The following is a 25028-nucleotide window of genomic DNA, read 5'->3' on the forward strand; positions in this document are numbered from 1 at the left end:
AACAGAAATGAGTGATCTCTCGGATGAAAAAAATTTAGATAAAAGCAAAGTTTTAAGTGTATAGTCAGAATAGATTGTGCAAACCACATGTAAATAAATATAGCACGGATATGACATGACAAAAATTCAAGGCTTGAATTTCAGGGATGCTTACCTTGCAAAAACCTTTGGATATCTTAATTCAGATTCTGTGCAGATGGAATGTAGGCCAATTATGGAAACAAAATGCACTCCCTAAAGCCATGATATCAAGCTGATTACCTCCTGTGCAGTTGCCCACCAGGGAGACACTAAATTAAACTCTGAAGACAAGTAAGGTACTAAAAAAGACAACCTTTCACACAAGTGAACTCTGCTCACCAGTGAATTTAAAAAGTGAAGCAGCGTCTCAGATTCCTTATTGCTTGTTAAGGACAGCTAAAGGGTACGTATCCAGTGTCTGGAAGTTACACGCTACCTCTAGTCACTAAAGACAGTGGAAAAAGGATCATGAGCAATCTTGTGCTTGGGATGAACACTTGCTGCTGACCATCTTTGCTTTTCACACTAGATAGATAGATAGATACAAATGTGGTTATACATCTCAGAAATTAAACCTGATGCATGGCTAACAGAAAGTCAATTAAAAATAATTACATTTAATTTTTTTATCTCATATTTTACTATGCAGCATTACACAGTTGAATAGAATTGGGAAAAGACAGCAAGGTGTGTAGCAACTGAAATGAAAGGAATATCAAGGACAGGTAAAGAACTGTCTCATATTTCGTTTACATTTTCTGTAGAGGTTTCAATGAAGATTTCAATGCCCCTGACATAAAGAATTACCTTATACATAAAATTTCAAAGCAAAAATGTTTTCTAGTGTCAAACATACCATTTCACTCACAGAAAAACCTACCAAACAAGCAAGTTAAAGAAAGTATTAACTGAGGAATGTAGGGCTCTTCTCTATTTCAACAGCTCCTAAAAGAACCATGGCAAACAAGTAATTAAAAGACTCCTACAAGATGAAACCACTACTTGAATTGTAGTCATCTGTCTAGCAGATAAACATAAAACCTAACCTGTGAATATTAGACAACTCGTGCCCGTGAAACTAGATAGACATGATTTTAGAATCTAAACTGATATTTTAATCATAATAGAATAAAGATGTGTATCATTTGACTGTCTATACCATGAAAACTGGACTTCCTTGTCATAATCTATATAATTAAATATTCTAGAAAATTCAGAAATATAGCATTTCTTCTCATGGTTGCCAAAAAGCAACAAACAGCATTAAATGAGACAGTAACCACCTGGCAGCCCTGAGTTTCTTTCTGTTCACTTGTCATCAAGTCTGATAAGAATTTTTAACACCCAGCTTTTCCATAGTCTAATGAAATCAAAGTGTGTCCAGGTAGTTATCAACACCATTATTGTCTTACATGAGTAAATAAATGACTGTGTGACTCACTTTTCTCACTTTGATGAACTCCATTATATGTCCCTATGGGAAAAACTGTACAGGCTGTGTGACAGAAAAGGTGCTTTTAATGTAGGCATGGAAGAAGTGAAGACAAAATTCTTATTAACCAGCTGTGATGCAAAAATCTCAGAAAAAGCTAAAACACTGGGGCAGGTTTTAACTACATATTTTTCAAATTTCAGTTTAACAAACTGAAATAGCATGTAAATTCTTAAAACAAGTATCTGGGATTAAAAATCTAGAGACACCCCTGTCTAGAGAGTTACAAGCTGGTTTTGAACAACAGCTTTCTCTACATAAAAAGATATCAAAGTTTTCAAATTAATTCTCAAGGAGAAATAGTCTCATTTTAATTTCTCCCTCCCCACATTAAATGATGCAATAAAATGAAATTTTTTTGTTACTGTTCTTTGAAAACCATGAAGATTTGAATTCCTTTGAGACATTTTAATGACATCAAAGCCAAATGATATCACAGACAGTAGTGAATACAGAAATACTAAATATCTGATCCTGGGTATTTTCCTTAAAAATTACTTAGAAGTAGTGACTAACTTTGACAATTTGTCTAACAAAATTCTGCATACGTATCAAAGTTTAAAATACAAAACCACTGCTAGTGCTTGCTGGCTTATCACTAACTGTATTTGAGAAAAACATTTGGAGCCAAAGGGCAAGTGCATATTTACACATGAAAGTACACATGAAGTGTGTGCATATTTACACATGAAAGCCTGTGTGTTACATACTCTGTACCTTTTATTTAAGGCGTAATTTCAAACACAGCTATGTATACTTCTGTTCTGTAACAAAGCCAAAGAATACCTCCCAAAGACCACTGAAAGTAGCTAACAACATCTGCTAAAAGAGTTACAAGCAAGTGGGTACACTGAAAATCTAAAATTAGTCATTGCATTGCTTCTATGCAAGTTTCAAATCACATAGAAAATACCCTTTGTAAATTCATTTGTAATTGAAATAAATCATTTAAATAACCATATCACCTTGGACTACATAGGGTAAAAAACAAGCCAACATATGTCCCAAAAGTGGAAGTAAGATACAATCACAAAGAAATCAAATCAGGTTTAGTCTGAAGTTCCTACCAGCCAGAAAATGGCATAACAGAGGAAAGACAAATAGAAAGAAAGAATAGAAAGACAGAACCTTACATTCAGTTGTCCATCCAAAGTACATGAAAATACTTGGCATTCTCATGATATGAGTGAAACTAAATTTGTTTAGTAATGAGTATTTGGTAAATTCTAAATTGATAGTACAGTGTATTGGTGTCAGTAGGAAGATTTGAATAAACACACCTCCATAGCACAGATTACAATTCAAAGGGGGATGATACATACCTCACCATCAACCTCAAGAGACTCACAAGTTAAATCTGACACAGCAACCTAGGCCAAACTGAGCATTCCTGGAACATACAATTGGTAACTATGAGAAAATCCAAAAAATTTTCAGTCATTTTTCTGGGAGGGAATAAAAGTTTAAAGATGTAGTTTACCATAAGAAATGCTTTAAGTTTTCAGTTATACTTGAAATTGCTTCTTCCAAAGCTGCTCATTTCTCTTCTCAGTTCTGGTCTCTCATGGACCATGCTAGGCTGCACATCTCGCCATGCAGCTGGTGATGTCCTTTTCCCATGTTTACAGCATTTAGACTTTCCTGTTGTAATTATTTTTCCCAGAGGTTCACAGCAGCAGCAGCAACCCAGTCTCCCTTAGCCCATATTTCCTGGGTAATTCCAAGAACACCCATCTCTTAACATGCAAAAAAACCTGCCCTTGTGCCTTTAATTCCCCTGTCTCATAAGCCATCATTAACTACACTTCTGCAGCTTCAAGTTTCTCATGTACAGTACTCCTGTAAAAATTCACATTGTTGTGGGAGGCAACAATATCACAACACCCCTACTGGAATCTGGCTGCCAGTTCCTTTAAAATAAATAATCACTTCATAAATCACTAATTTCTGCAAGTCATATTTTGTAATTGTCAGAGTATCTTCATACTCAAATGGTACCTTTCCTTTCTCTAATATATCTCTGCTCACAGTCTGCTACATAATTATTTATTTTTTAAATCAAATGTAAATTTCAAGTTTTCAAGCCTTCAAGGGGTTCTATGTAAATGTTAAAACAATTTAAATAAAACATAAAATGAAATACATGTTTAAAAATTAAAGAAACCTTTCTTATTCTGAATGATTAAATACCCTTAGAGATTTCTGATAGGCAGCACAGACAGTCCAAATGGAATTTTCATGTTTGAACTTTTCTACCATCCAAAAATATTATGTTGACTGAATTACCCCACATTACCAGGAGAATAAATATAAACATTAAATATTGAATGAAACTTCAGGCCTCTCCTTCCTTTAAAATGAAAAGCTTACATGCATTTTTGTGAGGACAAACCCAAATTATTTCACAGAACAACAAATTACCTTGGCATTATTCTATTTCTTTTCCAAAAGAGTTCTGGAATGAGTCATGCTTAATGAAAAAGGGGAATATAGGAGTGGTATGCGGTCATTGTGGACAACAGAAAAAAAATTCTTTTTTTCGCATTTGCTTTCCTATTGCATTTACCACATTTTAGACTTCTATTCACAGTTGAACTATCTTCTACATTAGACAATTCACCCTAAACAAGAAAAAGTATCGTATCTGTTTGAAAGGTGTTTTTTTTTTTTTTTCCCAATAACAGATAACTGTATTTCCTAATATTTATAAGATTCCATACACTATGAGCTTACTCTCAGACCTATGGAAATCAAAACAGTATTGCTGTCATTTACACCTGATGGCACATGAAGCTTTTAGCACTGCATTTTCCTCTCTCTCTCAAGCTAATGTTACTGGTCATTCATGTAATAAAAAGGTTTTCTTTTGCTTTTTAAATAAACGTATTAAAAATTATAGAATTATCTTTAGGTCCAGTCCTTAAAACTTCAATTTTCTTCCACAGGAAAGGTCTAAGACCAACTGAAACACATTTAGGTTTTTTGTTTTGTTTTTTTTACTGTGTCTGTTTATATCTTGAGCCTGTAGAATTACAGCTGGGTTTTGTTTCCATAAAAAAAGAAATTTGCTGTTTGCTCTCTGTACTTACTAGAGCACTTCTTATTTGTAAGAATTTATGTGCTGTTTAACAGAGTAATACAGAAGAGCCCAGCACTAGTGAAAAAAAAAGCTTCTCAAAGTTAGCCCCATTTATAACATTTTAACTACAAATACATTATTAAAAGCATTATTGTGAATTAGCTGTCAAAGACATTCTTTTGTTTCCTTCCCAAATATTTTGGTCGTCTTTCAATTAAAATTATACATTGCCATCTATTGAATTAATTTGTTTTCAATTTAAGTATCATTCTCTGGTTCCTTATACAGCATTGATATTAATTGGAATAGGAAGGAGTTCTGCTACCTGGTTCTGTATTTCTACTTTTCAGTTGTCCAGAATACATCTAAATAATGCTTAAATAGAATACATCTAAATAATGCTTAAATCTAATGGTTCAATATTTTTAATCTTTTATTGACGTGAATATCAATATATCAAGCTCGAGAACACTTTTTTTTTTACTTTTAAAACCTCTTGTTTTCTGAGACCCCATTCAGCTCTAAAGCTTTTTGAAATCTGTGATCTTTAAGAAGTGAAATTGTTTGCTTTCTCTTTCATAATTATATTTCCTTAGGTAAAGCATATGTACAAAGTATGCCCATTCAGGTAGAAAAATGTATTTTCTGTTCTATTTAGATGCTGGTTACACTTTTACTATTTTTATAAGCAGCCAACTTTCCTTTACACTACTTTTCAGATCACTATGTTGGCTAACTTAATAAATGAACAGGCATTCCTATGCACCTCTGCTCACTGTTTTTTCCAAGTTAACAAAATTGTTAGAAAAATATCACTTCCAAAAAGGTAATAAGTTAAATGAATTCATAGAATCCTCCTTTTATTTATTCTTCCCTCTTTTAAAATATGCTAGAAGTCCTGCTTGCTGAGGGTGATTGACAACCTGCTTTGAAATCTTAGGAGTATCTTGGTGACAAGGAAATGCCTTTTATCATGTCTGTGAAAATTTCCAAATTCGGCTCTCTTACCATCATTTATGGATGCTTTAGGAAAATTCAGAGCTTAATAGCTAAAAGCTTTGAAAACTCTCCCCACTATAAAGCATCCCAGGCCCCTGAGAACCCCAATTTCTCACCAGAGTGTGCACAGCAGCACCTCCCTCATACCTCTAAACAGCAGCAGCAGGATGTGGGCTTAGGAAATATTTTCCTTTCATTACTATCCTTCTTTTGAGTACAGTTATCACCTTAAATTAAAGCTCAAATTCCAGTCCAGTTGAATTCTACTACAGTTGTGGTATTAAGCACAGGAGTTGAGCAGCAATGAAGTGCTGAGAAGGTGAAAAAGATTCCACAGAGGTCTAAAATCAATTCCCAGTGAAGTATTGTAACACACAGCTAATATTCCTGTAATGTTCCTGCTCTCACTCTGTTCAGTCTCAAATGAGGAAACAAAGTGTGATTAGAAAGCAAGATTAATGTGTTGTGTGGATAATTTTATTGAGCATTTTAATGTTTTTGCATCTAATTTCAGGCACATTTGGTTTTATATTTGACAAAAACAAAAAATACATAGCTTTTAAAGTGACACAAAATTCCCCTTTCAAGATCTTAATTCATTTACTGATATACACAAGATATGTTCAGCAGTGTATACAATACTTACAGTACTTAACTATCAGAATTCCCTCATTCTTTTTTCCATACTTTTAAGTAAAATAAAACTACTCTCTTATTAGGAACTCCTTCTGCAACTTAAAATGCAGTAACTTCATGGTTTCTTAAAAATACCTTTACCCTGGTAGCTGCATTTTGCAATTTAAAAAAAAAAAAAAGGCGTAAAGTTCTCTACCATTTAAGCTTTCTATTTCTTACTTAACCCTAACAGGTGAAAATTAACCATAAAAGATATTTCCCATCAAGAATTGCTTACAGAATAGGAACACAAAGCTTGATTCCTCTGCCTTGTTTTCACAGCATTTTTGACTGCAAAGGATTCTCTGTTGGAGTGAGTCACTAACAAAGCAGCACTATAAGGATTATGCATGAACCATTTCAGTAGGGCATGAGTTAAATTTTCTGCCCATCTACTTCAGCTATATGATCACAATTTGGCTATCTCACAGCTGTTAATAGAGATATAAGTGAAATATATATTATGGAGGATACTGGTAGTATTATAATGGTAGAAGTTAACACATTTGGCATTTTAAGGAGAACTTAAGTACAGGGTGAAAACAGGATAATAAAGAAGATGAGAAGCTCAGAAGTGCTCCTCATCACAGAAAGCTTTCAGAGAACAGTGGAACAGAAAAACAGAAACCAAATATTTTACAATAGTACTCTAGCCACTTCTTCTGTTGGTTTTTGAGGGTTTGGTTTTGTTTGTTTGTTTTTTTTTTAGTTTCTATTTATTTATACTTTGGGCTTGTAAATTATTATTAATCTAAAATTAACTTGAAATTAATACCACCAGCAAAATGCTCCTATAAATATAACACCATCAACAAGAAAAACTCCCATATATATCCCCACAGAATTTTCCAATATAATAAGTTTTGCAGTGAAAGAGAAGGAATTGAAAATAAAAAATAAATCATGTGGGTGGGTAAAAAGGTACAGGGAATAAGGAAAAAAAAAAGGCAAAAGGAGAAAGTAATGCAATGATTCAGAAAAAAAAAAGTGGTTTGTTGTCAACTAAACAAAGAAAAGAAATAAAGGGAGAGAAGTTTAGTAGATCTGCATAGAAAATGAAAAAGTGCAAAGAGAGAAATAAAGAACAGACAAGATGCAAGCAGGAATGAAAAATTACAAACAGGTAAAATAAAGCAAAAATGACAGAGGAAGAAAGATGGAGGAATGGGAAAATAAAACAACATATGACATACAAAAAAGTAGTTCAGATCTGAGAAAAAAGCAATGTCAACAGAGCAAAGAGATAAAAGAGAAATCAGTGATGTCTGATAGGTGGAAATATCCATATTTGTAGGTGAAAATCTGCACAACCTAGAGAACACAGCAACTTACATTCCAGCGAGGCAAGACACTTCTCACAATTAGCATCTATTTTTGAATTTATATTTTATATTTATTGTTATTTTTCCTTTAGTCAGGAAGACAATGGTAATTATTTATTCAGATCCTGGAATTCCAAAGGACCTTGATTTCTCTTATCTATTCAGGCACTTTCCTTCACACACTGGCTCAGCGGTTTGCTTTAGTAAAATGGACTGCCTTCTCTGCAGTATATTAAAGTATTTCTGGTAAAATCATTCTAGAAAAATCCGATTTTTTTTTGTTTTGTTTTGTTTTGAAACAGCTCTCATAACTTTAGCAAATAAAAAAGCAGCTAGAACCCAGAAAAAAAAATCTACTATGATATCAGTTTGCAGGTGCACCTAACAGGTCAGCAGTAGAAGAAAATTGTCTGTGTAGGGTCAAGAACTCCTCTAAAACCTTTCAGTTATTATTGTCTGTAGAAAGTTTGCTTAGGAATGGTTCTGGTATCATTTACCAGAGCCAACTCTCCAGAAAATGAAAGGCAAAATAGACACTGTGAAATCACAGGAAATGGATATGCTTCGAGACCAAGGTATCTTTCCTTCACACACCCAGTAAGAGGGCTAAGAATTCACAGAAAAGGCACAGATTAACCAGCAGGGAGCATGTCAGTCTGTTCTGCTCACTCCAGCAAGGCCTCAAACAAGTTTCTCCAGGCATAAAGAAACACAATTATTCAAAACTAAATTTCTTGCTCTTCTTTGCGGCGCTTCTGAGACCTCCCACTGTCATAGACGAGCTGCTTTACTAGGCTTACATGTAACGTATGATGTAGGTGTTGCTATGTTTCCATAGTTGTCATACAATTCACAAAATAGGTAATTTTCTGCATTTTGACAAGACTAAATGAATATGAGTCTGGCTGGTAAAGATATTTTCATTCAGCCACAGCACCAGCCATAACAGTTAGGCAAGAGCTTATGAGGATGAGAAAACAGTGGCCAAGCTGCATAAGGGCTCCTAAGACTTAGGAGCACGCTGCTTCAGCCCACAGCAAACAGCAGGAGAAGAACTGCTCTTCCATGTCATCCACCCAAGCAAACAGCACTGAACAATCGAGGAACAGTCATTCTCAACACACTGAACTTCCCAAAACACTTTCTGGAAAATTGTGTTGTCATGGTCTTAACTCACAATAATAAACCTACCAGCCATTGGCACAGAGTGAAAATATGCCTATCCATCAAAATGTTTTTCTCATAGAGCTTTCTAATACCAGAAAAAATGTATATATCTAATTTGAAATTACTGTATGATGCTACTTGCCAAATAAGAGACTTAAAGGTGGTGCAGAGCAGTTAATTAGTAATCAAAGTCTGACAGCTACAGCTGCAAAATGTTTGTATGATAATTTCAAAATTGAAAATTATTTATTTCACTCTACATGAAATTAGTGTACGCTCATTAGAAAGTCAGTGATTATCTTGAAAAGTACTACAGGAACATTTTGGTAGCTGTGCTACAGCAGCAGAAATACACAACACATGTCTCCGGGCCAATTATCATCACACCCTTCCTCCTAATTTGGTGTCAGTGAAGTTTTTAGATCTTAGCCTTACAGTTGAAAACATATTCAGCAGAATGATGTTTAACATGGTTCACGATTAGAACATTGCTGCATCCTGCATTAAATACACATGACCTTCAGTGTAGCACTTCCATTGTTAGAAACAAGCAGACAAACAAAACCACCAACCAGCCAAAAACCCCCCCCCCCAAAAAAAAAAAAAAAAAAGAAAACCACAAAAAACCCCAAAACCTACCATTACCAACACTAAAAAAACAACCTCAAACCCAATCCCAAAGAAACAAATACAAGGAGCAAAAGAGATCCAGAATACTTTGCTAACTGGTGGCATTCTACTATAGTATCATTGAAAATTTTATTTCAACAAAATGAAAACATCAAGACACATACTTTTACATTATAAGTATCTTAAAAATAGTTTACACACACATATATGTAAACACACATACATACACACATACCCCATATGGCCATGTACCAGTAACAGGAACCATTTAAAGTTTATGAAATATTAAATATAATTAAGATTACAGTGAGAAAGTAATGTGCATTTCAAAATGCTGATGTTAGACAGCAAATATTGACCTTTGAAATTTAACAAGTGAAAAGAGCCTTAATTTGCTTGTTATTCCAACTTTAACAATAAGTATGATAGCTTACTTAGCAAAAAGAAAAAAACAAACCCAAACCACAACCCCACAGCATTTGCCATTACTTTGCATTAACATTTTGACCAGTCAACAATTCAGCAGTGATGAAATGTGCAGCTTGATTCAAAGACAAGGCTATTTAAGTAACTCAAAATAAGAAATGGTTATTGAAACATTAGAATTTTGATAAGCGATCACAGCTGCACTAGAATTAGTTTCTATAGCAACAGAGGAAATAATGTGGAGAATTGCACTGCAATACAAGATGGATTCCTTACAAACACTGATGCTCAAATAGAAAACTTAAAAATTATTCACTGTGTTAAAATATTTTTATTAAAATGGTTTTTCAAACAGCCTATATCTTGTACTTCATATATTGCACTACTTTTGTTCTTTGGTATTCCAGTCTAGTCTATCCATTCAAGTTTTCACACTTTTTCCCATTGCTTATCTTCTTATGTTAAAATTAATTAAAGTGACTTATTCTGATACTGGATCTTTAACCTCAAATTAATCTTGATTTTCAATGACTTGTTTGTTATCCCTACAGAGAAGCACACATTACATTTATTTTTCAAGCAGAGCCCTTGTGAGACAGCAGAGAATGCTTTGCACATACTATTCATAAGAAGATGCATCACAGCCATGAGAATTAACATCACTATGGAACTTCAGAAACTTACAGTCATGCGAGACTTGCAGGAGCTTTTATCAGTGTGCGCTCTCATGTCCTAAGCATGATTAAGAAACCATTGCAAACCTATTAGTATTCATGGACTGAATACCCATAAGATGGCAAGATAAAGCCTTTCATCTGAGCACACCTTTTAGATTTCAAGTGTTGCTCATTTCTAACATCAAGAGTTATTGTTTCATTGCATCATCCCCGATTCCAGCTATTTTTGGCAACTAATTAAAAGCATATGCCTGAACCTTTTATGTATTTTGCCCTTATAATGAGACCTATTACTCTGGCTTATTCCATCCTTTTGAGTTCCAAAGTATCTTTCGAGTTACCATGGATACAAGTGATATGCTTTCTCCCACAACTGCTTTGTGTGCCTTATCGAACACCAGAAAACTGGCACAGTAGGAATCTAAGCCATCTATACAGGATGAATATCTAACCCCTTCAAGTGTTTGTCTTCCTCTTCCTGCCCCCCATCCCCCCCCCCCCCCCAAAAAAAAAAAATATGCCATATACCACCATTTATAATGAAATAAACAAGCAGGTTCTTTTCTGTCTGAAATTCAGACGTTTTGCTCAAGGAAAACAAAAGGAAAAAAGGTACAGACATTAATTCTTTTAATCTGACCAACACTGTTTCGGTGTTGAAATGAAAATAGAAATACACAATCATTCTGAGTTTGCTGCTTATTTTGAGTTGACAGAGTTTAAGTGTTTCTACATCAATATATCCAGAGAAGATATAAGACACAGCAAATCTCGATGAGCATTTCTGAAAGGAGTTGCAGAAACATTGCATGCTCTGAGATTATGCATAAACTAGAGTAAATAGAACTCCCCTAAACTCCCTCTTTATACCAATTTCTTATGGACATTTTCAAATGCAGATTGCTTTCCAACAAGCTGGGAATAATTTGTACTTATTCAGTGTAGAAGAGGGCAGTTAAACAGATTTTTCTCATTATGCTTTTTGTATTCTGACCTCTTCTTAAAAACAAAAGACTCTCACTGAGACAGCAAAATTTACACAGTACTCAAAAACCAAGTGCTGATAGCATAATCTGAATTTATGTGTGAAAAATAAAGGGGAATAACCAGAAGGAAAAACAAATTATTGTAATACAAACTTGACTCAGGACTGTTTCCCAGCTTTCAGTGCATTAAATCATTGGAAAGACATCAACTGTATAAAAGCGTCATGGTGGCAAATAAAGAGCAAGAAAGACAGAGAAGATTGAGTAGACAAATGCTGCTCTTGCCTCTTTTCCTCAGTTATCTAAACTTCTCTAAGTATTACAACAAAAATACATACTTGGCTTCTTCACATCCACAGGCTCAACCCTGCTTTAAAATACAGAGAAGTATAATATCTGAGCCAGAGACACTGTGGCATAAACCCCAGACTCTTACCCTTGCTCATATTATGAAATAACTGCATCATTCTGCAAGTTTTCCACAAGTTTTCTAAAAAGTTCTTTACTTTATGAAGCAAAGAAACCTTGAATATTTTCATTTTTCTAACAGTGTCAATGTAGGCTAGACTTACATTTCCCAGGATTTCTTTTAACCTTTAAATTTAACTTCTAACTGTCTCAAATTTTCTTTTGGGGACAAAACATCCATATAATGTTTTTTCTGTGAACTTTTAACTAGAATTAAATCTCACTTCTTTTTTTTGTCCCCTGAAAATTTCTTTTAAAAGTAACTGAAAGCTAGAGAACAAGGAAAAGGAACTCAAAATTGACTGCTACATTGTGGCATTTATGCTAAGTCATCTGTGCTACCAAAATATTACAGTTCTGCAGTTTTATGTCAGTACCACTTATAAAGAAAAAAAAAAAAAAAAGCATCTGGAATTGTGGAGATATTTACAGAATAGCTCAGTACCCAGGCCATTACACTCACTGTTACACATGCTATTGTTTCTCCTCTGTATAATTTTCTCCTGGATTATCTTCACTGGGCATAAAAACACACAAGAGATTCCTCCAGTCCTCTCTGAGAAGAGTTAAAGCACAAAGTAGTCTTTTTTTTTGAGAAATAACTACCATTGTTACCATCCCTCTAAAGTTCTTCCTTTTCAAAATATTGAAGTTCTCTGGAAATTGCCACAGTAGTTCCCTAGACTTCTGTGGCCAACAGATTGCCTTTAACACTTATGGCAACTACTGTTGCTATTTCAAAAGATTTTCTTCTTCTGAAGTGCCTTCTCTTTACAGGAAAGAAACGGCACCAGGACAAGCTGATGATTGAGAGCAGTGCTTCTTATTGCCAGTGAAAGGAATTTTGCTCTGAAAACAGTCAAGAGAGCAGCTATTATCAAATAGCAGGATGATGAGTTTCTCGGAAGGAGAGCATTACATGCCCATCTCTTAACAGATTAACTATTCCTCAGTTAAGAGAGAAAATGACCATCAGCACAAAGTACGTTTTCAAACTTTACCAGTGCTACCCAAGAATTAGCTGCTGCCCACATTTTTGGTGTGGATATACAATTCATGAACCAAGAGTTGAGAAGAAAAGAAAACAATGTATCAGAGTAGTATAATCAACTTCATTATCAAGAACAACTTTTAATTCATACATATACTTGCAAATTTTCATGGGATTATTGCTAAATTAAGATGTAAGTAAATGAAAATTATAAAGTCCAAGGAAAAGACATCATTATTCTCTCTCATTCTTCTAATCTAAAAATAGTTCCATTCTGGCATTATGTACCGCATTTAACAAAGCCAAATATAAAAGATTCCAAGAAAAATAGTTTTGAGAAGGTAGGTAAAAATTAATGCAAAATTAGACCAGTTTTCTGGTTTGTATCAATCAGATGTTGAAAATAAGTGCAGTAGTATTTTTTTTTTTTTATTTAACTCATCAAATTGCCACAAATGCTACAGATGCAACAGAAACACTTGGAAATATAATAAATCTTTATAAAATGTAACATAGATGACACCATACTTTTCACTCCAGAGTAGTGGGTTTCTTCTATTAAAATTCACAGGAAGAACTTGGGCAAAATTCTAAAGAGATACTGGTTTTAAATCTTACTAGCACCGTGCTAAGGATTTAAAAGCAAAGTTCAGAAGTCATTATTTCTGCTACCAAACTACTGCCAGAGCAGAACGCAGGGATAACCGAACAACTGATCAGATATAACCACAGAAAGTTTGAGCAAAATCAAATACCATTACAAACCATCTCTTCCTAGAAGATGTGAAGAAATTAGCCTGATCCCTGGAGTAAATCTTGACCAATTTAAACCAGAACAGACACAACCCTTCTTTTTTTGGCCAAAATCCACAGGGTTGGTCCAGGCCTTTTGGTTGTGAGTGTGTTTTCCGGTACAGATGTCAATGCTTTGCAGCGTCACCTGCTCAAATCACACACATCAGCTGTATTTGTTTGGGCTGAGCAGTTTCCAAGGAAAGAAATTCACACCTGAAGTCAGCCTCTTGAAGACATGATCCTTTTGTAGTTTCATTCTCCAAGATTTGGATTTTTCAGATACACATGCTCTTATCAGCTCTATTTTTAACCTGCTGCTCATATAGGATACTTAAAATTCTGAACATGTTTACATTATCCATCCAGCAGGCTAATGGAACGGCATACCAGACAGTCATGCATAATTCAAATCAATATCCTCAGGCTTGCAACTCTAAGTCAAAGCTGCCTTTAAATAAGCTGGGTGTGACTTTAACATGAATAAAATGTATCTAATTTTTAACCTTTATCTGGCAAATTGATATATTTGCAAAGGAACGTGATAAAACTTCTTTAAAAATTAAAACAATTAGGAAGTCACGATAATTGAAAATCTTTAACGAAATACTTTTAAGGACAAAATTAAGAATGGTTCAACAAGACTGAAACCAAAGGTCAAAATGGAGAGCTGGGTCATTAGTATTTTTTTTCAAGCAAATTGTACAGATATATACACAAAAACACATGCTGCTGAACTACTAAGTGGTGAGAAGGTGAATGCAGCAAGATTTCCTATTTACAGATTTAAAGATCAAGCTTTAATTGAATTGGGCATAGGTGACCATGCAGAAAATCTTATACCCAGTTAACCATGTCTGCTGGCTTCTCTCAAAGGACCAGAATCAGAATTTACATAATAAAATAATTTTCCCTTTAAGTTGTCCTATGTGCTTTCATGAGACCATGATTCCTTCATAGCAGATAATCTTCAGCTGCACTGAAATGACCAGAAGCATCGCAATGACATTAGCTAAGCATCCATTTCCAGTTTGTAAATACAGTGGAGGAAAGGTAATTGCAAAAAAATCAATCCCACCCCGCAAAAAACCAAAAGCTCGCCCCAAACTAAACGGACACAAACAAAAAAAATTACTTCAAGTTGTATAACATATCATGCTTACCCCTTCCCCAAGGAAAATATTCTAACAAATCCTAAAATTTAGGATAACTTCATAAGACAAGTGTTCCAAATAGCAAGTAAGAACTCATTTTGCAAGACAACAAATTACAGATCTTTGCCTCCACAGAAGCTACAGACACAATTTTATATTGTTTACTCAGATACAATATAGTCTTCAATAATATACTCAAAGTAGCTATGAAAATAGTTATCCTAACAATAAAATAAACGTTATCAGATTAAAATGGTAAGACTGTTCAATTTGTGTAAGGACAAAATATTCATTAAACCATTTCAAGAGAATACTTACAAGATAGTTATAGCATGTCTATGAAACTTATAAATATACATAAGGAAAATAATCTACATTAGGTAACAAAACAGAAAAATACTTCAGTTACAGAAAAACCCCTAATGTATTTTTACAAAAGAGAAGGTTAAAATGTAATGTGCTCAGGATATAATCAAACAGTCCTAATGGTAACCTCTCCTTAACCTACAGGGAAAATGCACAACTGGGAGGCAAACTTTAGTTTCGGACTAGAGTTAAAAATCTTATGGTTTTAACCTTTAAAGGTAAGAAAAATGCTCCATTTATCCACAGCTGCTATAGAGGAAGAATTGGTAAGCCATTCTTTTGTAATATTCTTATGTAAAGTTCAAGATCAGGCTGGATGGGGCCTTGGACAACCTGATCAAGTGGGTGGAATCCCTGCCCATGGCAGGGGTTTGGAAATAGATGATCTTTAAGGTCCCTTCCAACCAAAAACATTCTATTATTCCATTCTAGGAAAGCTGTTCTAGTTTTTGGTTCTCATATTTACCTAAACTGCTCCATTGTGCTAATCAAGCAGCATGACTATTCTCAGGAGGTAAGTAGAGTACTGGGTAAAATTCCTTTTCCCAATGTACCCAGTAACGACTACACAGAGATTTCCAGTCTACTGTTCAATCTTGTTTCGTAGTCACTCCTTCCAGGATAGAGCCATGAACTCTCAGAATCAGCAAAAGCACTTGGTTCATCAAGGAAATTATCTTTACTGCTGATATAGTTCTATCTGTTGTGTTTATATCACAAAACAGTTCTACATTTTACGAATATAGAGCATCTATTTTAAATGCAAACAATTTCAGTCACTATTTCAGTCTTTGAACTTTTCCAAGTTAAAGATCTTATAAATTCCAGATCCAAATAGATAAGAGAGGTATTAAAATAGTAAGTTTACAATAAAATGGAAACTTTCCTGTTATCATGAATGTATGATTTACATCTCTTCAGAGATATCACATTGCTAAGGGTGACTTTCTTCAAAGCCTTCACATCAATGCAGTGATATTTCTTCAAAGAATTCAAGATGCTGGCAGGAGGAACCTAATTTGAGAGATTGCTTTGCTCACTTCTACACATCATGAGAAAAAGCCCTTTCCCACTGGAAGACAGTTTTTCCTCCTCTTTGGAGCAGGTCTAGCTGGAAAAGGATTTTTTCCTGTGGAAAATCTTGTCATCATCCCTAACTCTGAGTTTTGTTACTAGGTTTCTTCTCTCAGCAGTAGATGATATGCATACTTAAACAGCATCTTTTTCTCCCCAGCATCTCTGCTGTCCATCACAGGGTAAACCCATGATTTCAGAATTACCCAAATTCATTCTATCCAGCACTTTCATGTGCTTCCTTTGGTTGAAAAGACTGTGCACAACTTTGATACTACCTATCTGGCTTTTAAACTCACAAGTCCTCAATGTAAATCCATTCTCTTCCAGACTGTCTTTCAACTCAGACATGGATCTCCTTTGCATTTCAATCCCGGTTTATGTCTTGCATCCTCCATAAGATTCCTCAAGAAAATTCCATGAGTAATACTGAATTGCACATGTACTTTCTACCCCCATCTGTGAATTCAGCCTATTACAGGACTCAAGAATTTGTAAGCATTATGTATGTCTGCTATTCATACATGTAAAGAAGCTAACCTCAACATGATCATAGCCAAATTGCTCACAAGAAAATTTCCTTTCTATCAGGAACTTCTCACAAGACAAGGGGTAATACTTTCTTGGGAAGAAAAAAAATATATTAATTCTGCAAAACTGAATAAAAGACAGAGCAAGAGTTAATCTTTAAATCACCTTAGTCTCTGCAACACTCAGTTGAGTATATTTTGTGGAAACACGCACCATAATTTCAAGCACTTAAGAGAACTGTCTTCCACTATTACAGAACAACAATAGAGGTCTGTCATAATGCACTAGGAAGCTACTTTGGAACTCAAAAAAATCCCACTAAACCCCAAGCAAAAACCTGATTAAAGAAGAAACACAAGAAAACCCAAACACGCAACATCACAGACACTAAGTAGAAAGCATTGCAAATCAGGTTAGACACTATTCTGCATGTCCTTGAATTACAAAAGTATCTTTTTTACAAAACTATCCTTAAATATTCCCTTGATATAGCAAGGGATTCAACAGCCACACTCCCCAAAAGCTTCAAAATCACAAGACATCATTCTCTGATTTTTAAGGGCTGGGAGCCAATGAAGATTTGTTTCAATTAACCAGAGGCAGACACACATCATCAGGAATCAGAACTTTGTATCATTAGTATTTTATCACTGCACTCTCCTGTACACTACAGGAAGATTTTTAATTACTCCTAGAATAAAAAATGTCAGGAGTAGATGCCATATAATAGAAAAACAAGAATAAGGAAGCTGGACCAATTAAAGAAATATTGTAACTAAAAAATCCCTCAAAAATCTCCAAAAAGTACATCAATAACATGAATGGATGGTACACAAGTACTATTAGATAAGATACACAAGTATGAATATCAGGAGTACTCACAGCTGCAACATGATTCAGCCTTCAAAATACACTCTGAAGCATTTAGAAATACTGCTCTAAAGGTGTCTTAAATCTCTTCATTAAAGACTCTTTCAAAGTACCTTGAATGTACTATTTGAAGCCTAGGCCCATCCAAAGTTGTAGGACAAAAAGAGTATTTACTTCCAATAGGTGTTACACCAGAGAAATCTCACAGGTAATCTGACAAAGACACCTAAGAAGAAAGTGAGTGGCCACCTTTTTCCTAAATACTCTTTTTACTGAATTTATTTATTTCTTTAAGGCCCATTAGAGGAAAAAGAAAATAAATAACTATTTATGATTGAGTATTCAACTGAGCCTTCAGTCCTCCAGTGTGAATACCAGTAGACAATTCTTTTCCATGGCAGATATATTTTTTGCCTGTAATTCTTAGTATCTGAAGCTTACACAGAGACCAATTTTGAGAGAACTTTGTGGCCTTATTTTGCTGAACACAATACAGCCATACAGAGGCCCTCACTCCATAATTTCAAAACAGTAAGTTTTCATTCACACTTTGCTTGAAAAGAGATCTACTTACATGCAATGACAGAAACTAAACTGCAAAACATATGGTTATCATGGAATTCACTGAGTGATCCATTGTTCCTCTGTCAGCCTGTCCAAAGGCTTTCACCTCAGCTTGCTAAGTCTGAAGAAGTAGGATCCTGCTTCACAGAATGTATTTATTAATGAAAACCTGCCAGGTTGCTTAAACAGACTGGGGAGATTCACCTCTATACCACTTCTGAGATGCTCGTGAAGGAGATTTTAGTGTTTACATTGGAAAGATACGAAGAGGAAATCTCTATATATACTTTAAGTAATTCAGTGAGGAGACTTTTCCTGAGACATGAAAACTAACAAGAGAGGAAAAAAAAGGCAAAAAGCCGCATAAAGAATTAGATCCAAGAGATTCCAGAAGAACAGTCGCCTTCACGTGCAAAGATTGACACTGAGGAACGAGGCAAACATATGTCCACAGACACATCAACATAAAGTGCCGAAAGCCTAGGGAAGAATAGAAGGGGAGAAGATAAACTACAAAAATAACCATATTCTACCTTCACAATATGGAAAAGATGGATAAAATCCAGTAGCATATGCCTGCTAGAGCAGCAGATTCTCATTTAAGAGAACTTATGTTTTCTCGCTGCCGTCTTTTAGTGCTTCCATATGTTTCAAAAAAAACCTTGTGAAATGTAAGGCACTTGGGCCAATCTCAGAAATAACATGTCTTCAGCCAGGGGGCTTTACCAATTGAGAAGTTAGAAAAAGATTTTAAAAGAGGCTGGAGATGGAACCTGTGGTTGTACTGAACTGGTAAACTATAGCTGAACAAAGTATATCTAAGTATGCTAAATAAGCAAGTGAGCTTACTCCTTTTTCCTTCACGATGTGACTTATTTTGCCTCAAAATGGGATCAATTCTCCTTGCTTGCTCCTAATCAGGAATTTTGCACAGCCATTAAAGAGGTAATGCTTTAAGCATATCACAAATTAACTATGAAAAAAACCCAACTGTTTTCTTCTCCTTTTCTACTTTTCTCATCTCAGGAGATTGAGAGAATCTTGATTTCAGAAACAAAGAACTATCAATAGTCTTTAACATCTTCCTGCAAAACTGTAATTTCAATATATTTCAAAATACAATTAATAGGATATATTGAAATGTAATTTCAATATATATTCCATTTCTAAGCTTAAGAACTCCAATTTTTAGGAATTTAGGTGACCATTTCCTTAGAGAAAATACATTGCCTATGAAGCTTATGGAGATACTAAAAACACAACAACTTGTCAGTATAATGCTTGACATTTCAAAGTTCAGGAAGCAGCCACTACTGGAGACAAAGAGTCCAATTCAATATGATACTGTATTTTTCAAAATTCAAGTTATTAAGAAAGTATGGTCCATTTAAGATCCCAATATAGATACAAAAAAATATTTCTATTATGAAATACAAAGATTGCCAGTTTTAATTTTAATGCCAATTTTAAATATAAAATTTTTACACTTCCTTATCCCTTAGATCCCTATTTCAATTCATAAACTCTTTGTTAGCAGAAATATCTTTTAGTGCTGTTTTTCTTGCTTTTCCCCCCCTTATTTTTTATTCTTTGTTTTCTGAAATAAACATGTAATATTACAGTCCATATTAATCCCCTCTTCCAAAATATTACAAATAGTTGGAGCACATAAAGATAATACTACATATTCAACACTGAAATGGTAGGAAATAATATAAGAAGTAGGATACACATTTTAAAAACGTAAAAGGAAGTTTAGTCAGGAAAACAGGAAAGAGAGGTTACTTCGGCAAGTATCCATACTTTACTGGATAATATTAGAAAGTACAAAACCAATATTATTGGCAAAACTAAGATATCAAATTTCAAGTGGACCCTGGAATTCTGGACCTAAGCACAGACATTGAGCCACACATCCTGTAGTTACACAGCTTTCTCTTTTCTTAGATTAAAAACTTTTGGTCTTTTGTGCAAGAGCTGAAAACTTCAAGTGTAAACCTCTGTACCATTTTACTTTTAATGTTGACATTTGTCATCAACTTGATTTTCTGTTGAATTAGGTTTTCCTTTAGTGATATTCTGGAATTAAACCTGTCAATGAGGAGTTCACTGCAAATGTTTTATATTTACAATGGCTTACAGTCTTAGAAATACTTGCATCCAAGCACAGTAGTAATTTATTTTTCATTTTATGTATCTATATGTAAAACATGTAAAAATCTAAATGCATCAAATGTGCAATACAAATATATCAAGTAGGTCAGACAATGGCCATAAGCAGTATTTGTGAATGAAAATTTAAACCCTCGAATTGCCAAACAGAATTACCAAAAGTGCTACTAGAACATTCCATCATGAAAATACACCAATAAAGCCTGCAGAGCATATAGCTTTCTTCATTTTAGTATTAAAAACATTATACAAAATGCCATGTGAATTCGATACAAATATGCTGAAAAGAAAGATTAATATGGCCATCTAGAGGAGAAAAGAATGCTATGAAAACATACAACACAATTTTTCAGGCTTCAGAATATGATGCTTTTAGAGGCATGCAGCCAGAAAATGGATGCAATAAACTAATTACAGAATTGATCATACGCAAACCTTAAAATAATACGTTCAGCCATTTCAGTGATCTGACTGATGCAAACACATTAATATTAACCACGTTTTTGGCAAGACAAGCAAAACATACAGGGTGTATTAATAAAGACAAGATTATGTTTTTGTCTCTTTGTTAAATTTTGTGTATGCAGAGTTAAATACACACATATCTAAAACTAATTTAAAAAGACAGAAGTTCAGAGTAAACAGTTATTGGTAAAACTGTTTATTGACTCCTTTAAAAACACACAACTCACTATTGCAAAATAGAACATGAGAGATCAGTTGCTGAAGAGAAAATTCAGCAGAGAAATCAAAAATTTTCTGAAAACTAAATACCATTTTCATTACTCATACTACTCTGTCTTTGATGGAATTCATAGAATCATAGAATCATGGAATGGTTTGTGTTGGAAGGGGCCTTACAGACTGCCTCATTCCAACTTCTCTGCCCTGGACAGGGACACCTTCCACTGGACCTGGTTGCTCAGAAATCCATCCAACCTGGCCTGGAACACTGCTAGAGATGCAGCATCCACAGCTTCTCTGGGTAATCTGTTCCAGTGCCTTGCTACCCTCAAAGAAAAGAATTTTTTTCCTAATATCTAATCTAAATCTACTCTCTTTCAGCAAATCTTCTAGATCTCCTTAAAACCACTCTCCCTTGTCCTTATTGTTAATGATCAGAGGCCGCTTTACTGGCAACGAGCAGGAGGAAAACAGAGGTGAGACAAAAATTAATTCTGTCCTCTCATCACTTCACCCTAACACTATCAAGTGTTATATGCTCAACATATGGACTGATCAGTGCCTTACAATGGAAGCACAGCTGAAATGTTCAAGAGTTAGAAGTAGAAATTATAAAGCACATATAAGAAAACAGAAGCACACGAAGTCAAATGCACTGACAAATTTTTCTCATATTAAACAAAATACATAGGAACACACTACTTGTTCTACAGAAGAGTCAAGAAATGGTTCTATCATCTGTCTTTACACTTTTTATAAAAATAATTTAATACCCATAAAAGCCAAGTATTTAACAAAAAAAATCAGCATTCCTATCAAATCTTCTACAGATTTTTTTTTCCAAGTTTAAGGAACAGTAAAGCTTTGCATTTTTAAAAATCACACTGAGACATCTGGAATGCTGATGCTTCCCCCTTGGAATCAGATTTTTAATGTCTTCTGTTAAGTGAACTGCTTCTCTGAACACATATGAACAGCTCGGTAGTAATAATCTCTCTTTTATTTCTGATTGCAGGCATCTTCTTCATGAGGTTTTCACCTCCTTCCATCAAAGTTCTATGTTGGGCAGCTTTCCCTCTGTAATGATCATCACATAAGGCATACACTGTCTCTTCCTCTATTCTAAAATATTTTTATCATTGTGCAAAGATTCTTTGAAGTAATGTAAGTGCATAAAAAGTACTAACACTAATTATTCCAGCATGCCAACTTCAGGTCACTGAGAAGCAAAAAATGTTAGGTTGTTCATCTGCTACCATGTCCAAAACTTTTTTTTTAATAGTATTGAACATAATTTTGTTAAGAATAATGGATTAATAAAATGAGAAAAACTCCTCACCCTAATTTGCAAGCATTTTGCTGAACATACGGTGTAGAATGATTGCATGCTGTCAAAAAAATAACTGTTTATTCTCCATTCCTTGTAAAATGTGGGAAGAGAATGCTCTCATAAGCAGCAGCAAAGCAAAATACTGAAATTATTAAAGTTTTTGTGCAAGTAGAATTATGTGGTTAAAACAATCTAAGTTTTTAATTTAGAATATTTTGATAGCTTTTGTTTTAGAAGTTTTTTTGCTTCCAAACCCTGAATGTTCTTTCATTACAATACATTTTAAAATGGCATTTATATCCAGCCTGCTTCCAAATGGAGAAAGCATTGAAAAGGAATAGCACTTTTTGACAGATATATTTAGCAATAGAAGAATAATAAAAAAAACAAGGAAGGGGTAACAACTGTAACTTTCTGGATGCAATATTGGGACCTGCCAAAAAGGTTCTTTTTTCTTAGACTGTAATCCTCATACAGACTTTCAGAATGGAAACTATCATTCCCCAAGATAAAAATCAGTAAATATAAATTCTGATGAATTAAAAGGATGATAAGGAACACAATCATTAAAAAAAAAAAAAATTTGATACAGGCTAGCACGATGCCCTTGAAGCTTAAATCCTATAGGGCCAAAGTAAAAAGCTCAGATGAACTCAGGACTTTTCACTGAGAAGGTGAACTAGTTTGGACAAAAAATCTGAGCAGTTACAAAATAAAAAGAGGAACGTCGTATAACTATGGCTATTTCAACAACTAGATTCAGTAGTCTGCAGAGAAAGAAATATCTTATTCTAGATTACTGAAAGGAGTCTTCCTGTGTAATTCTTGTATAATTCATACCTGGTATTATTTGCTAATCATTTTTCCATCACCTGTTAATAAACCTCATCATTCTTTCCCAACAGTGACAGAAGCCATAAGAAAACCTAAGTATCTTATCTTTCATATTCCCCCCACCAACACTGTTGGGTGACCTCAGTAGATATCAAAACCAAACATATTTTTACTGTCCCTATTTCTTCTCCATCACAGTGTTCAAGGATCAGTTTTTACCACCTGACCTCACCTCTGCATCTCCTTCACTGTGTGCTGGAACTCAGACTACCTGCCTTCCTACAATTTAACAACAAAGGAAAGAAATGAATTTTCTGATGATCAAAAGAAAATCCTTTTACTCTGCAATTTACTTGAATTATGGCTTTCATGTCCTTCAAGTCATAGCTTGGAATCATGAATGACCACATACTAATTTCAAATTTCAAAAGCAAACAGACTTTTATATAATTTAATAATATCAAATGGTAGAAATTGTAAAATTTTCAAGCCCTTCTGGACTGTATAAAACATTTAAGGTGAAATATCTTTTCATTACATGTATCCACTTTTTATTAGAAAAAATCAAACACTAAAAAACTTTTGCATTTTAGCATACTAAAGGAAGACCAAAAATACCTTACTATAATATGGCATCTGTATCAGAATCTGACTTTTACCTAACTCCCATAAAATTTCACTTTTCATGCTTGAAACTGGCTATGGACACAGTTCTCACACAACTATTTTCAAATACAAAAAGCATATTGACAAAATATTGACAGCAGAATTCTCAGCCTCTACATCAAGCTGTCACCCCAACTCAAAAATCAAGAAATATATAGCATGTAAGAAATCATCCACTGTTTAAATCCAACTTTTAGCACCACGGAAAAATACATTAATCTAATCTTTGTAGCAATTTCTTTCTGTCATTTCAAGAGAAGAAAAGATACAGAACATTCCAGCAACACACACTGCAATGACCATATGCACTGTAGCCAATACCCAATTCCATTTACTTTGCTGTTAGAACAGCTTATCAATACAGGAATAACATGTCTTCTTTGTATTTATAATACCACAAATTCAACAAGAGTTGCCATGCTTCCTTCCTAAATCAAAATAGCTTAAATCGCCCCAAAAATGAAATGAATAATGATAAAATTAAATGAAACTTAATATAACAAAATATTTTATCATTTGTAGTATTTCTGGAAGAATGTATACAAGTGTGTGCTTTTCTTTTTTTTTTTTTTTTTTTTTTTTTTGAGCATGCACTAATACAAGAGGTGTCTGGATATTGCAGACATTGACTATTTGTTAGCCAAGCTGCTCTTGTCTACAACTTACTTATCCAGAACACAATTCTGAAATTTGGAATAAAAGGAAGGCTTTTAAATCACTCTTACCTTCATCTATTGAGGCTTCACTACTGTATCCATCATATTCTGCAGACAGGGGACTATATTTTTGTCTGGTTTCCCATATATAGTTTTTTTGCTGTCTGCCATCCACCACTGGCAGCCTGGAACTCTGGGTTCTAGACAAGGCCTCATGATATTTACCCAGTGCTTCATCTTCACTCTCAGATGATGAACCATGCTGGTCTTTACTCATATAAGAATTGTCTGTTTGAATAAAATAAAGCAAATCGACTACAGCTCAAAATAGAATACAAGAAAATAACCATAAGAGGTTATCATTGAAGATATTTAAGCCATTTCAATTAAAATTTCTGTAAT

At 34.3% G+C, this 25028-nt stretch overlaps 1 protein-coding gene across 1 annotated transcript in view; it reads right to left on the reverse strand.

The window, feature by feature from the left end:
* The window catches only part of SYT14 (synaptotagmin 14), a 79453-nt gene that overhangs the window by 21915 nt on the left and 32510 nt on the right, over window positions 1–25028 (reverse strand). Inside the window, exon 4 of the mRNA XM_053973557.1 lies at window positions 24696–24914. Within this exon, the coding sequence (XP_053829532.1) occupies window positions 24696–24914 (219 nt within the window). The remainder of the gene's footprint in view (window positions 1–24695; window positions 24915–25028) is intronic.

This window comes from Vidua macroura, chromosome 3 (genome assembly GCF_024509145.1).
Source record: "Vidua macroura isolate BioBank_ID:100142 chromosome 3, ASM2450914v1, whole genome shotgun sequence".
Classification (NCBI taxonomy): Eukaryota; Metazoa; Chordata; class Aves; order Passeriformes; family Viduidae; genus Vidua; species Vidua macroura.